General features: G+C 40.7%; 1 protein-coding gene across 3 annotated transcripts in view; it reads left to right on the forward strand.

Moving 5' to 3' along the window:
- ATRX (ATRX chromatin remodeler) overlaps positions 1-15,520 on the forward strand; it is a 64,971-nt gene extending 49,451 nt beyond the window's left edge. For all 3 annotated transcript variants that reach the window (XM_079318943.1, XM_079318944.1, XM_079318945.1), the window contains 10 exons: positions 326-479; positions 748-851; positions 2,349-2,457; positions 3,474-3,651; positions 4,936-5,130; positions 9,328-9,477; positions 10,580-10,702; positions 11,249-11,344; positions 11,841-11,969; positions 12,690-15,520. In XM_079318943.1, coding sequence (XP_079175069.1) covers positions 326-479; positions 748-851; positions 2,349-2,457; positions 3,474-3,651; positions 4,936-5,130; positions 9,328-9,477; positions 10,580-10,702; positions 11,249-11,344; positions 11,841-11,969; positions 12,690-12,968 — 1,517 coding nt within the window. In that variant the 3' untranslated portion in view covers positions 12,969-15,520. The remainder of the gene's footprint in view (positions 1-325; positions 480-747; positions 852-2,348; positions 2,458-3,473; positions 3,652-4,935; positions 5,131-9,327; positions 9,478-10,579; positions 10,703-11,248; positions 11,345-11,840; positions 11,970-12,689) is intronic.
- Positions 15,521-15,799: the final 279 nt, after the last annotated feature.

Below are 15,799 nucleotides of genomic sequence, written 5' to 3' on the forward strand. Positions count from 1 at the left end.
AGAAATCTTTTTTTTTTGCCTCCATCCCAGTGACAACATCTTGTAAATGTGTGAGGGGTGGAGGGTGTGTATGTAAAACATTTACACACAGAGTTTAAATGTGTTAAAGGAATGACAATATAGGCAGGGTGAGTTTCTGTCTCTGCATCCCTTAAATGCTGATACTGCAAAGGCTGTTTTATCTTTGCCTCTTTAACTCTTTTCATACCAATTAAATCTAATAAGGAGGGAAACTTCAGACATTCAAAGCCTTTAAATGAAGACTGTGTTCTCATCTTTGATTTTTATTTATTATTCTTCGTTTTTGTTTTTTTTTTTTTAATAGGCAAAGCTACATCCTCTTCCAACCCTGGTAGCCCAGCTCCAGACTGGTACAAAGATTTTGTCACTGATGCAGATGCTGAGGTGTTGGAACATTCTGGGAAAATGGTGCTGCTCTTTGAAATTCTTCGAATGGCAGAGGAGCTGGGAGACAAAGTGTAAGTTCTGGACATGTTATTAAATATTTAGGAATATATTAGTGTTCCCCATCCACTCTTCATTCTGCTGAGGCTGTTTTCTGAAGCAGACAAGCATGGTACACTAATTTTTGTCAGGCATCTTCCCACACCTGCATGTGCTCCTCTGAAGTCTTGCTCTGTTTGTCTCAAAGGTTGTATCAGAGGGAGAAAGGAACAAGAATGAAGCAGTACAATAGTTAAAATAACTCCAGAGATGAATTCTGTGTTTCCCTGTTTCTTTTTTCAGCCTTGTGTTCAGCCAGTCCCTAATATCTCTGGATTTGATAGAAGATTTCCTGGAGCTGGCTAACAGGGAGAAATCTGAGAAAGATAAGCCTTCTATCTACAAAGGTGAGCATCTCCTTCAGTGCTGCCAGCTCTTTCACAAATCTCTGTTCAGTGCCCAGGGAATAGGTTTGAAATCAGCGTTTCACTGGGATATTGCATGCTCTGGACTGTCCCTGAGGCTGGCAGGGTTATTGTGCTCCCCTGCAGGAGCCCATTATGGACTCTCTGATTTCACTCTGTACCATCCATGCTTGTTGTAGCCTAAGCAGATTAAATGTTCACATCTGAGAGAAGGCATTTTGTTCAGTTCTGGTGCATGGCAAATCCTGATCCTTCCTCCTGGGGGAGAGAGAGAGTGAAGGAAGAATGAGGCTGCTTTAAACCAGCATGGAAAATAAGGAAAATGTGAATTCAGGCTTTACATGTACAGCAGCAGGTTGGCTTGTGCATTTCATAGGGAGCAAGTATTGAATTAATTATTATCCTAGTGATGATCAAATGGCATGGAATTTCTCACTGGGATGTTCCCAGAGCTCCTGAGAATGCTGTTCCTTCTTAGCCAGAGTTTCATTCCCAGGATATGTGGATTGATGAATTCCTTCAAGTCTGCCTTTCCTTTCCAGTCTCTGATCTAGCTCTTCCACATGTTTGCACTTAGAGAAAAGGGAAAAGTGGCTCAGTGATGGTGACTGGAGATCTCCAGTATCTGTCTCTCACAGATTTATTGTTCCTGCCTGTTGCTTCCTATTCTGAATTTTGTCATCTCAGACATTACAAAGTGTCTTTTTGAGGAGTTGTGCTTTTATTCTGAGATAATGTTTTAAGACTTTTGGGTGGTAGTTCTGCAATTAGATGATGTATCATGGCAAGATTCACCTTTCCTGACAGATCTCACCAATCTGCCTCTCATGCTGGATTGAATTGAGCAGTGCTGCTCCCAAAAACATTGTTTTCTTTATGATTGATGGCTCAGGGATATTAATTTTGTGGACATACACCTTCATGGCCAGAGAAGATGGAAGGTTACTGTGAACTGGGGAAAGAGGAAAATCCTCCATCAGCTGCAGTTGTTTTTTCCCCCAATCTGACAAGAAGTTGCTGTAACTCACAGGTTAATCAAACCCAAAGATTTTGCTGGATTTCAGTTCCAAAATGGTTTTGACCTTTGAAATCTCCTTTGGAGCATTGACTTAGCAGTGCTGATTGTGTGGGAGTCTGACACTGGTGCTGTAATGTGAACCTACCTGGATCTATTGGAAAAGTGAAATTAGTGCTACAGCACCTAAAGATGAGATGTAACAACATCTTTGGGACTTCTAAAATTAACTTGCTTCCAAGTTAAATAGCTCTGCAAATTTATAAATACAGCTAGAAAGTGTGAAAGATAAGATGACTTCCCCCCACCAAAGCAAGCTCAGGTATTTTCAAATAAATAAATTTAAATTTAACCTCAGAACACTTTTTTTTTTAATTATAAATTTCTGTCTTTAAATTCCAATTGTTACCAGTCTGGTTATTTACACCCTCAGCATTTTCCTAACTTGGCTGTTGCATTTACAGGCGAAGGAAAATGGTTCAGAAATATTGATTATTATCGCTTGGATGGCTCAACCACAGCTCAGTCCAGAAAGAAATGGGCTGAGGAGTTTAATGATGAAACTAATGTGAGGTGAGATCTCTCCTGAGATATATATGTTTTATTTCCCCCTTTTTCTTTCTTTTCTTCCCTATTTATTATTTCTTTTATTGGCTTAATGACCTCAGGACCAGGCAAATGATGATCAGAACTCACACAGAAAACGTTCAGCAATGTGTTACTGACTTCAGATTAATCCTTTTACTCAGGAGTGTTTCCTTGCTTTTTTCATTATCTTTTAGATTGCAACCAAGTTAAATAAGAGCCAGTGTGTTTATTGCTTAAAGGATACCAGGACCTAGGAAGGGTGTGGCCAGGAGGCTGCAGTCCCTGGACCACACAGGAGCTAATTAACTCTTTTAGCTGCCTCCAGAATTGGCTCCAGCCTTCCTGCACCTCCAAAATAAGATTTTCACTCTAATTTAGAAGGGTACAGACTTGTATTTAAGGAGCTTCACCTTCCTAGATTTGTTTAAAAAAATGAAGTATGTAATCATGGTGAAGTCATTTATAATGTGCAGGGGAAGAAAAAGTTAAATTAAAAAATGAACTAATCCAGTGTTAATACTTTTAAATAGTTTATTCTGTCAGGTGTCTGTCAAGAACTGATTCCAGGGTGAGCCTGAGATTTCTTGAATCTCAAAAAACCCAGATATATCAGAGAGACAGTGTCATTGAGAGTTACCCAGAAAATTGGCAGGCCAGGAAAGGGTTTCAATGGCATGGAATCTGCCTGTTTAAAATTATGGTTTAATTTGATGTAACTAATTTCATTAGAGCTTGAAAATGCAAACCCCAAAGTTTTTTCTTTTCTGCCAGTTTTTGTTAACAGCTAATTTGCAAAAGGCCTTGATGTATATTTTTGGAAGTGTATGTTTTGCTAAAAGTGTTGTCCTTGTAAAATCTGCATCTGTTTTATGCTTAATACATTATTTTAATGAAGTTTTAGAGTTATTCCAGAGTATGAACAACTCCACAGTAACCCAGCAACACAGGGACAACACTTATTTTCCAAAACAATCAAAATTTTCAACTTTTCTCTGTTCCAGAGGCCGCTTGTTTATCATATCCACCAAAGCAGGTTCCCTGGGAATAAACCTGGTGGCTGCTAACAGAGTCATCATCTTTGATGCCTCTTGGAACCCCTCCTATGACATCCAGAGCATCTTCAGGGTTTATCGCTTTGGCCAGATCAAGCCTGTGTTTGTCTACAGGTTTTTGGCTCAGGTATGTTTCCTGCTGCAGTTTCTGAGCTGTTTGATCCTGCAGTCAGATTTGGGAGCTGGCACAGTGGGGGGTGTCCCTGTTTGGGCTGGAGTTGGAGTTTGTAGTGGCCTAAGTTGATCCAGTCGCATTCCAGCTCTGATCTGGAGCAGGGTTTGGTCACTGAAGCAGCTCATGGAGGAAGGAATGGTAAAATAAAAAACATTATTCCCTGTGAAATCCCCTTTATCTGACACTTTGTGTAACCCAAATTCTGGAATTCCAGCAGGGATTCCCATCCAGACTCAGACTCAGAACAGGAGTCTCAGCCTTTTTAATTGGCACACCACTAAAAGCCCTGAATGGAGCAGTGCTGCAGGGGATGGTGGTGTTAGGGAACAGCCCTGCCCAGGGCAGCTCCTTCTGCAGCCCCTGATGGTCCAGCTGCAATGAAAACACATGGATACCAGTTAATTTTTATAAAAAGGCATCCAGTGACTTGAAAACTCATATCACATCCTACAGGTGTTAAAGATGGGTGGTCACTGATCTGTGCTTTAGGTAAGGCCATTATTTCTGTTAGAAGTTCCTTGCTTCATCTTCTGGTTCCTCAGGTGTGACAGAGGAGCCTGGAGACCTTTCCTAATAGCACTTAACCCTTGATCCAGTCACTTTTTCCATCCCAGCTGAAGCAGATCCTTTCTGGGACACATTACTGTCAGAAATGGGGTTTTTCTTCTGACTGCAGTTTATTTTTGTAGTTTTCTCTGTGCACTTTTGAACTGTCGATATCCTTTTTAAATTAGGTTGTTCAGAACAGGCTGTGCTGTTCTTGTCCTTCTCAGTCATCTTTTTTTTCCAAAAAATAAGTAATTTTCCTTTTTTTCATCAAAGATCTAATTTTTTTTTGTACACAGCTGTGGTGAATTAGACTTGACTGCCTCCCTTTCCCTCTCCCCTCCACCACAGTGATATGGTATCTGTTTTCCTTTTTACAGCCTGCTCAAAGCAGCAAAATAAGGTACATGCTGTGAAAATTGCCATTTTTTGGTCATAATCCTACTTTGGGGAATTGAAGCAAAACTGGATCTCTTCAAAACACCACTAAAAGCCCAATTTTCTTCCTTTAGCCAACAGCTAGATGACATCTGTGCCACGCACAATTCCTGCTGTGCTGCTTCCAGCAGGCTTTTCCTTTTATTGCTCAGCGAACAAAGGGCTGGAAAGGGGTCAGGGAAAAAAAAAGAGAACAGCTGGGTTGTTATTTTGTTGTTTTTATTTTTTTTTCCCCTACCTGTCTGTGCTCAGGGAACCATGGAGGACAAGATCTACGACCGGCAGGTGACGAAGCAGTCGCTGTCCTTCAGGGTGGTGGACCAGCAGCAGGTGGAGAGGCATTTCACCATGAACGAGCTCACTGAGCTCTACACCTTTGAGCCAGACCTGCTGGATGACCCCAACTCAGAGAAGAAGAAGAAGAGGGACACCCCCATGCTGCCAAAAGTGAGTGGTGGCCATCAGTAGGAGTTCTGTGCTGTAGAAATAACCTGGGTTTGTTTAAACGTGTTGCTGTGCTGGCTGGAGGTGAATGGCAGGACACACAATCAAATCCATAATTAATGTAACAGATCCTGTAATGAGCTGGGGGAGGAGTTTCCTCTCAGTGTAATGACAGAAAGATACTCCTTAAAATACCCAACTTTCAAACAAAGACACTTTTTTCACACATTTTGACTGAATAGAGGTTTTACTGTATAAAACCATGGAAAATTCAAATTAACATCTGAGTGGGTGCTGGTGAAACCCAGCACAACCTGAGTTTGTGAGAACATCTGTGGGGTGGCACTGGAGGTGAGAGTCATCTTAATCCATGTTTTCCCTTGCAAGGACTTTTTGGGTTTTAATTCCCTATTTAACTTCCTGTGGGGACCATTAGAGATAAGGAAAGAGTTGCACTTAAATAAAAATAAAAATAAGGGGAAAGAATAACTGGTTCCATTATTTTATTCTTTTTCTCCAAGTCAGTTTATATTTAAGATTAGGCTGTGGGTTTATATTTCATTTATAGTCTTTGTATATGTGGACTGCTAAAGAATAATTCAGCCTTTAGCTGTTGGAATTCTCTGCTTCTTGGCATTTGGCAGGAACACATCAGGGAGTGGTCATGAACTGGTTAAATTTCTGTGGTTTGGTCACTCTGCAGTGTCTGGGCATTATATTATATAATTAATAGTATTTTATTTCATTCTTCGTGCATTTGTGCCTCAGCAATGCATCACCATTTGCTGATGGCTGCTACTTGTTTAAAAAAAATATAACAATAGCACAAAAACTTGTGAAGCAACCAAATCTGTTTACTTGAAACAGTGATCAAACCACTGTAATAATTATATTTTGAAGGTTTCTGGTTTTCTGTTACAAAAATAAATCAGTTAATGAATGTGTTTACAAACTCAAAACCTCCATCACTCAGTTTTACGTATTAATTTCCATATTAATGTCATCATCAGTATAAGGTTTGTGTGGGTCAAGTTGAATGTGAGCTTTTAACCATTTCCTGCCTGTAAATAGAGCAAATCTGGGGACTGGAATTATTTTTGGGTTTTTTCATGGTTTTAGTAGATGATGTTTTGTCCTTGTGAAGATCATGCTGTGTGCAAATTTCTAATTCCTTTTTGCTTGTTGGCTGAAAAGGCTGTAAATCACCAAGTTAAATTCATCTGTGCAGGCTTCCTCAGCCATGAACTCAGTTAACTATTCCTTATTTCAGTGTGATTTTAGCCAAGCTGCATGATTCTGCTTGGTTATAAATCTCCTTAACAATTAAATTGACAACACACAGAATTTTGATAAATTGATTGAAAAATTTGTGGATAGAAACACATTTTATGGTAATATCAAATGATTACACAGCATTTAGAGAGAAGAATTCTCTTTGATATCTTGTTACATGAGGGCAGGGTAAAAATACCACTTTTTTGTGTTTTACATTATTTTAGAGTACAAGGGATGACCCAGCCTGGCTTTGGGAGGGCAGAATCCTCAGAACATGGGGACAAAAAGTTTTGAAAATGCAGTTTTTAGAACTGCCCCTTTCTGGAACAGGAATAGGGAATTGTGTTCCATCTTTTCTCCAACCATCTGAGCATCAATGTGGAAAAATCTGTGGGGATAATTGATTTTCTTAGAAACCTGCCTGGCTGCACAGTGGGAAGGCTCTTCAGGAATTCTCATCCAGGGTTTGTGTAGCTTGAGGAGGGATAATTCAGAGCTGAGTGTTCTAAAATTGTTCTCTAAACTCCTTTTTAACTTCCTGGATGTAAGCAAAAGCAAATAATTAATTCTTGTGTTTTAAATGGGATAAGAAAATTCATTCTGTGTTGTTTTACAAGTCAGGGAGTGAAGAAACAAATCCTGCTTGATTTTAAATTAGATCCTTGAGAATTTTGGCTTTACAACTATCCAACTTTGAGTCCAAGACCAGTTTTCTTGTTAAGGGGGGAGAAGATATTGAATGCTTTTATTTTCTATAAAAATAACAGTGCACATGTGCAGTCTGTTGTTTTTCTGGAAGTTTCTCCAGGTTTCATGCCCAGTTTTAATTGGAGCAGCAGTTTTCTGCCCTCTGTGGTCCAACAAGACCTCAAGGTGTGGAGAAAAGTGGAAAAGTGTCTGTGGTGCTACAGCCCCAGCTCCAGAGCTCTGTCCTCATCCCTCAGGAGCAGCTTCTGCTTTTCAGCTCTGCAGATACTTGGGGTTAACAGAATATTTGTAGTATCAATGTGGTTGACATGAATTATTTACTCTTGACATCCACTGTTTGATTTCATTCTCCCCTATCCCTGCCCAGCTGGAAAGGGCTGCTTTGGAATTTCAGTCCAAGAAATTGTGTCTTAAGGCTGAGTGATGACTTGGTCACCTTTGCTGTATTGAAGTACAGAAAAAAAGGACATTATAATTTACAGAAGAGTTAAGTACAGTCCATGGGCTGCACTGAGGCAGTGTTGGTGTCCCTCAGAGCTGGTTCATCCCTGCCCTGGGCTCATTCCTCATTCAGGGAATTCGACTTGAAATCACTTTTTTATTGATGTGAGATGAAAACTTGGCTGAGTTGAGGTCATGTAATGCAGATTGGAAAAGCAGATTAAAATCAGAGTTCAGATTCAGTTGGATATGGTATTGCAGTATTTTATACTACCTCATGTTGTTTACTGTGGTTCCATGCTCAGGGACAACTTTGTGAATTTTGATCTCAGGATTAGAAGAATTTGCTTCTTATTTAATTTTTTTTTTTAATTTTTAACTTCAGTATTAAATGTTCAACTGGTTGAGAAAAACCTGTGAGTTACAACATAACTTGCATTCCTTCATGGAAGATTTCCTTTTTAATACACTGATCTTTCCATAGCATTTAGTCTCCATCAGGATTTTAAAAAGACAAATGTCTGTTATGAAATTCAAACCCCTTTTTCAATCTCACTTCATATTTTCATTCATCACCAAGATTTTGTCCTAAAGCTTACAAACCAACTGATAATCATTATTCTATCAACAAGTTAAACAAATACAAAGAAATAATTATTCTGATTTTTTTTATGTGTGAGATGAATTTATTATATTTTTTTATTGTAACATTGAACTAAATGTGAGTTAATTCCACATCCCCCTTTTCCAGCTCCCATCATTAAAGTCAGTACAAAATAAAGTTTAGACAAAGAAAAGCAAACACCCAGTTGGATGTAATTTAAACACATTTGGAGGGCTGTGCTGGGAGGAGCTGGTGCTGAAGACAATGATTCACACCAGATAGAAGAAGGGTGGGACAAAGAGCAGCTCATTGATAGTTGGTTAATGTAATTAACTTTTCAAACACACAGAAACAAAGAGCTTTGTGCAGCTGCTGTGACAGGTCAGGATTTCCACAGCAGTTCCCAGGGTGGCTGCAGAAATCTGCTTGTTGTGGGTACAGTTCTGTCAGTGTTGAGCTGAGGTTATCAAGTGCCAGGTGGGATGGACTGGATGGATTCCTGTGCAGTCCTGGCTCAGTGAGGGCAGGACTGGGGCTGCAGGACTCAGAATTTCACCCTGAATGCTGAGGTGTGCTGGAGCTGCCTCAATTCATGAAGCTCATCAGCCACACAAGTCATGTAAAAAACCCTGTTCAGTGATGACCTTAGAAAATGAGAAGCTGAGGTGCAACAGGAGCAGTTTTTCATAGTCCTTGTCGGGATCTTTTTCTTTCTCATCTTTTGCAGCATCATCTTGACTTTCAGACAAAAAGGTTTGACTTTAAAACATTGGAAGTGTTGGTCCCAAAGTGCTGCTCAATGTTTGAAAGCTGTAGAGATGCTGTTTATGTATAATAAATGCAGATTTATTGATGGGTCCTGTCTGTTCTCCAGCCTAAGCAAAGGAAAAGCCACTGAGCACATTCCATTCTTTTTAGGTGCATTTATTGTTGTGGAATCTGAGTGCATTCCTGTGGTTTATTAAGTGACTGGACTGTCATCTCTGTAACAGATTGTTAATCCATTGCTCTCCTTCTGAGGAAAGTTGTACTTTTAAATGATTTCCAAGTTTTATTGTTCTGTGGAGTGCTCAGAGCTGCTGTGTGGAATGGGAGGGAGCAGGAGGGAGACACAGGGAGCAAATTGGGCAGAGCTGCTGTGTGACTCCTCCTTTATCTCCTCCTGTGAGCAGGACACAATCCTGGCAGAGCTGCTCCAGATCAGCAAGGAGTACATAGTTGGGTACCACGAGCATGATTCACTCCTGGACCATAAGGAGGAAGAGGAGCTCACTGAAGAAGAGAGGAAGGCAGCCTGGGCAGAATATGAAGCAGAAAAGAAGGTAAAGCTATTTAATCAGTTTATATGAAAATAATCTTTCAAGGTTTAGAGTCACAATTACCTTTTCAGTTTGTCTATTAAATATTTTAATATAGACCAAGAAATAAATATGTAAAGCATCTTAACATAGGAAAAATGGAGATACTGTGTCTTTTTTGCTTCTTGGTTCTTTCTGTGTGTTTGCTTTGTTACTTTCATTATAAGTTACTTTTACACCTGCATTTTTTTCTAATTTATGATAAAACTCAGCTGGTGTCCTGTGTAATCCCCCTTTTCCCTGTGAGGGGCTCTGTGTGACACATAGTTAATACACACCTTAACATTTACAGCAACACTTAATAATACAACAGGAATCAGGAAAATTGCAACAAGGTGGAACCCTGCTCCCATTTTGTTGGCCCATGCCCTTTATTGTATCAGATATAGTTGGTGGTGATTTATCCCCACTCATTGGGGATAAAAAAAGCTCCAAAGCTCTTTGTGGTGCTAAAACAAAAGTTGTGCTTTTACCCTTGGCTGGGTAATAAGGGAAATTAATGAGATGCCACCAGTGTTGAAATTCTCTTTCAGATTTGTTGGTGTTACCCAAAATTACCTTTTGAATTTCAGTGGGTCAGGCACCCTCGAAAGCCTTCCACTAAAAGTAAAAAAATGGGTGTATAGATTTCCCACCTTGAGTGAACTGATGAAAAGGTTTGGGGAGAGAAAAGAGAGAGATAAAGAGTAAAATCTGAAGTTGCCCTATGAGGAATCCAAATGGGCAGTGAGCTTTACATTTCTACTAATAAACTGTGCATTTTATTTCTTCAGAATTTCATTACAGACTGCTCAAACTCAACATTAAGTAGTGAGTTTTCAATCTAAAAAAAGTATCTTAACCAACTTAAGCTGTCCTAATAAGTCGTGGGCATTTATATATCAAATATTGACCAGCTAAACTCAGAGATTATTCAAACTTGGGTTCCTCTGTGACTGCACTGGGGTTCTGAGCTGAGGTTTGGAAATCTCCATGATCAATGTTCAGAGCCTGTGGCTCTCTCTTTGTCTGTGTGGCTGTTACAGAATGTTACAGTTGGTGACAAGTGCACTTTGTGTTTTTCCAGGGCATGACCATGCGTTTCAACATGCCAACAGGGACCAACACAATGCCCACAAACTTCAACTCCCAGACATATATTCCTTACAATTTGGGTGCTCTGTCAGCAATGAGTAACCAACAGCTGGAGGTAAAGAGCACAACATGCCTGTGTTGCTGCAGGGGTTTTCTGTCATAAATTGTGGGTGTCAGTCTAAAATATCTTTATATTTTTAATAGTTTGAGGTTTGGGGAGGGGAGGGGGAGTTTGCTTGTAGCTTTTTGAAGTTTAACTTGTATGTATGTAAACCTATACCTGGGCTGATTGTTGGGATTATGGAACATCACCTGCATTCTTTGCAGGCTTTAATTACCACTTTTGAAACTTTAACATCTTTAAGTCTGTATGGTAGAAAATGTACGGGGGTTTTTAGTATCCTTGTGCTGGTCTGAAAACCTGTGGCTACAAAAATAGCTTTTTACAAATGCTGTCTACAAATTGCCAGGTTTATACATATTGTTCATCTGCTCTGTGCTGAAATTCAGATGAGTGGCAGCTTAGACTCATTGACTTGTGCAATTTGAGAGCAGAAAGGCAGTTGAAGTCTAGGTATGTACAAGAGAAAGATGAAGAAAGGTGGGGAGGAAATGTGTTTGGTGGTTCTGTGCTTTGTAACTGATCTGGTGTTTTCTCAAGGACCTCATTAACCAAGGAAGAGAGAAGGTGGTGGAAGCAACCAACAGTGTGGCTGCAGCAAGAATCCAGCCCCTTGAAGACATCATTTCAGCCATAGTGAGTGCTGTGGGTAACCCTGGGTTTTAATCAGGAGTGGAAAGCATGAAACATTATCAAAGATACTGTTACTGCAAATGGTCATCCAGCTAATGAATTGTATTGTTAATGAGCAGCAGTTCCAGTTGGTGGTGACCTTTGTCCCTCAGTAACCCTTGGTGGTGTTTAGCTGGCACAGTGTTACAGGAGTGGCAGTTCAGGTCTGTAAGTATTTGCCATGCTCTGAAAATGCTGTTTTTCTAGAAACCAGAATAGCAATTACAGGCAAGTAGTTATTGTATCTTGTGGATTGCTAATTTAGAAAATTTAGCATTTAGAAAATTAGAAGAACTAATAATCCTAGTTCTGGTTGTGGTGAAGCAGTTTTGCACTGACTGGCAGTCGGGCTGGTTTGACTCTTGGTGCAACTGCCAACATGACACCAGGTCTCAGTTACCATCAGGCTTTTGTTCAAGTGACCAGTGCCAAGAAGATTTTGGGTTTTTTTGCTTTTCAGTGGAAAGAAAACTTGACCCTGACAGAGAGCCAGGTGCAGGCCTTGGCCTTGAACAGGCAGGCGAGCCAGGAGCTGGATGTGAAGCGCCGAGAAGCCATTTACAACGACGTCCTCGGGAAACAGCAGATGGTAAAACACCTCACATTTATTTACCCACTGTCAGAGTCTTGTGTGTGTTCATTCCTGAGCTACAAGTGTATGTTCAGGCACATAAATATCCCTCACAGAATGGTCAGCAGTGTGCTGGGGTTCACTGCTCAGCCTCAGTGAGGGAGAAGTTCATAAAAAAGCACTGGCCAGGTTTTTGAGCTGAAGTGTTTGCTGCGAGGTCACGAGGCGTAAAGAGAAATCTGATTCCCAGAGCTCAGCCAGCCACTTAGGAAACACATCTTAGAAAGTGTTGGTAATGTTGTTTTAGCTTGAAATTACTTTGCAGAATCTGAAAGTTGCCCAGATGATGTCAGAGGGAAGAGTTTTTTCTAAGGCAAACAAACACTGACAGTCCACAGGCGGGACTTTCAAAGGGAAGATGAATGGTACCTGACAAATGATGATGTAACTTATACCTGGGAATAATTTCACAGTAGAGTACATGTTGCCATGGCAACTCACCTAAATGCTGCCTGCAGCACAATAGCCAAGTCTTCAGGAGAACTGAGCCCTAAATGCTGTTACTAAATGGTTTCTGCAGTAATGGGCTGCTGAATGCCATGACATTAGGGATGGTGATAACAATGGGGCTTTTTCCCCCAGCCATGCTGTCCCTAACAAATTGATTCCAGCTCTGAACCTGATCCTGGGAGCAGGGGGACGGGTGTGCACTCAGCCAGCTCTGCTTTCCCTCCACAGTTAATCGGCTGTGTCCAGAGGATCCTGATGAACAGGCGGCTCCAGCACCAGTACAACCAGCAGCAGCAGCAGCAGATGTCCTACCAGCAAGCAGCCATGGGCCACCTCATGATGCCAAAGCCTCCAAATTTGATCATGAATCCTTCCAGCTACCCAGCCATTGATGTGAGAGGAATGTATCAGTCAGTGTCTGGTGGGATGCAGCCACCACCCCTACAACGAGCACCACCCCCAATGAGAGGCAAAAATCCAGGGCCTTCCCAAGGGAAATCAATGTGATTTTGCACTAAAAGCCTAAAGGATTGTTAAAATCAGAGAAAGAACTTTTATTTTTTTAGGAATCAATGGCCTAACAGAACTCAACTGTAAAAAAAAAAAAAAAAAAAACTAAAAAGAATAGTTTGGTTGCTCCCCTTAACTACCATGTTCCATATTAGTGTTTCAGCTTTGTTTAAATAGGACACGATGTTTTCCCTGTTGTCAGTGATGTTGCCTAGAATCTTCTTACATATGTTGAGTACAGGAGATAACAAGTTGTTTTCAGTGAAAACAAGTTCCTCCCGTTACAGTAGCATCTCCACAGGTTTCCTGTCTAAACTCCTGCACTTGCTTTTCAGGGCTGCAAAGCTTTGGGAAGCTTAGGAAGGACTGCAGGTCTGTATGTTGAGTCTGACATATGTGAATTGTAAACAGCTGAGTTCTTGATTAGAGTTGATTCCTCAAATTATGGAATACTTTTCTGCTTACCCATTTCTTTCTATTAGTGGGAATGTTGTTACAGAACTAGTCTAGTTTCCTTCATGGGTCATCTGTGCTGAATGGAGCAGGGGCTGAAAATACTCTCTGAAACAGGACTGAGTGCAATATTCCTATTACTGCTCTGAACCTTCTGAGGCACAGGGAACTGTGCATCCAGCCTTAAACACAACTGGGCCTTCCCCAGTGTGCTGCCAGTTCTTGTTTTCAGTGGTGGAATAGCAGCTGGGGAATGTGGGAGTGGGAGATGCCCTTGCTGGGAGTCAGCACAAAGCACATTTCTGGTCACTCCTTCCTGCTGGTGCTGCTGTCTCCTCCCATTGCCGGCGATGGGGGAGGGCCAACACAGTTCAGTTCTGGATTTTGGGGCTGCAGTGGTGATGGTGGCCAGGGTCAGACCTTGGCAGAGAGCCCCCTTTAACGTGGCACAACCACTGCCCACTGAAAATCCATACAGAGAAAGTGCTGGAGCAACTTCTAGAGCTGCCAGAACTGTGAAATGACTTCATTGGTAGAGGTGTGGTCAGGCACTCCTCCCCATCCCTTCAGTTGTGTGAAAACATGGGTTAGGACACAAAGAGCTGGATTTTGGTTTTGTTTTTTGTTCTTTTTTGGATTTTTTTTTAATGTAGGCCAGAGATAAGTTTTGGGTTTATTCTATCCCATTGTCACTCTCTTTGCCCACACCTGTTGTGCTTGTGAAGTTCTTATTAAATACAAATAGGACTTTCCTTTTCATAGAGTTTGTTGATTCTTACCCCCAAACAAACCCTGTTGATTATCTGGGGGCACAAGTAAGTGGCAGGAAGATGGAAGTGGTGGTGTGTGGACAACACAGGCTCTGGAGACAGATGGAGGGGTGGCTCCAGATTGTGCTGGGCTCTTCTGATGCTGGCATGAACTAAAGTCATTCTGGTTTCTGGGAGTTTCTTGCAGGAGTTGGATTCTTGCCCTGAATGGACAAGTTTTGCATCTAAACATGCAGATGTTCCATGATGTGCTGGTGTGTGACTGACACTTGGTTTGTGACATGGACAGAGGGTGGTTGGGTGCTGCACACCCAGCTGACAAGTCTGTCTTGGATTCTGATGACAAGACACCACAAAAGACCCTCAGTGTGTTCTAGTGCTCTGCCAGCCCTACAGTTAACTCTGATCTGGGGGAGGGAGCAAAGAGAGAAGTGCTGGCACTAGAAGAGACAAAAGTGAGACTTTGAGACAAACATTTGGAGGCAAATGTACTCTGGGCAACTGTCACCGATATTCCTACGTGAGTGAATAAGAGAAGTCATTTCTACCAAACCTGGGAATGTTAAATGGAGTTTTACAGTAACTCAAAGACTTAAATGTGGAAGTTTTAGGCAACATTGAAAGGCACATTTTATTTCATCCTGGACAAACCTATGGATAACAGAAGACCAGTGCACAAGAAGGAATCCAAGATAAGCATTGAAGTAAAACCTGGACCACTTTGCTTACTTTCCTCACTCGACATTTTAGCTGCATAACAATGTGCTTTGAGTATAACATCAGGCTTTAACCAGTACTTAAAGACAGAACATACATCAGTAAGATAATAAAAGGCTCATTTTTATATTTGTTTTAGATGTTTTAACTAGATAAAAATGGCTTAAGATGACAAATAAAAATGTTGCTTGTAATACAGTTTTGCCTGCTAAATTATCCACATTTTGTAACCTGTTTATTCCTTTGGATGTAAAGCGTTTTTGCTTAGTATTGTGATATTGTATATGTTTTGTCCCAGTTGTATAGTAATGTTTCAGTCCATCAACCAGCTTTGGCTGCTGAAATCATACAGCTGTGAAGACTTGCCTTTGTTTCTATTAGATGGCTTTTCAGTTCTGTATTAAATATCTTAAGTACTATAGAGAAGGTGTCCCCTCTTCCTATAAGGCTGTTTTGTAATATATATAAGGACTGGAAATGTGTTTTTAAAAGAGAAGAAGCATTCAAGTATGACAATATACTATCTGTGTTTTCACCATTCAAAGTGCTGTTTTAGTAGTTGAAACTTAAACTATTTAATATCTCATTTAATAAAGTGACCAAAATACATCAACGTGCCTTGTGCTACATTCACAGTCCAGCAGTAACTCCACAGGGATTCAGCTGGGAAGGTGTCTTTGGAGAACTGTACTGTGAGTTGAAGCTCTTTCTGTTTTCTACAATGACTTTAATGGATATAGCCATTGATTTCTTTTAAGGAAAACATCTGTGGTCCAGATTTTCAAATTACTTTATTAACAGCAGCTTCTGCCAGTCTGTCTGTTAAAAATGAAATGAGTAGTCCAACAGTGAGATGGTTAAAGGTGAGGTGAAGTTCTTAGTCAAGTC

Source organism: Erithacus rubecula (assembly GCF_903797595.1).
Source record: "Erithacus rubecula genome assembly, chromosome: 15".
Classification (NCBI taxonomy): domain Eukaryota; kingdom Metazoa; phylum Chordata; class Aves; order Passeriformes; family Muscicapidae; genus Erithacus; species Erithacus rubecula.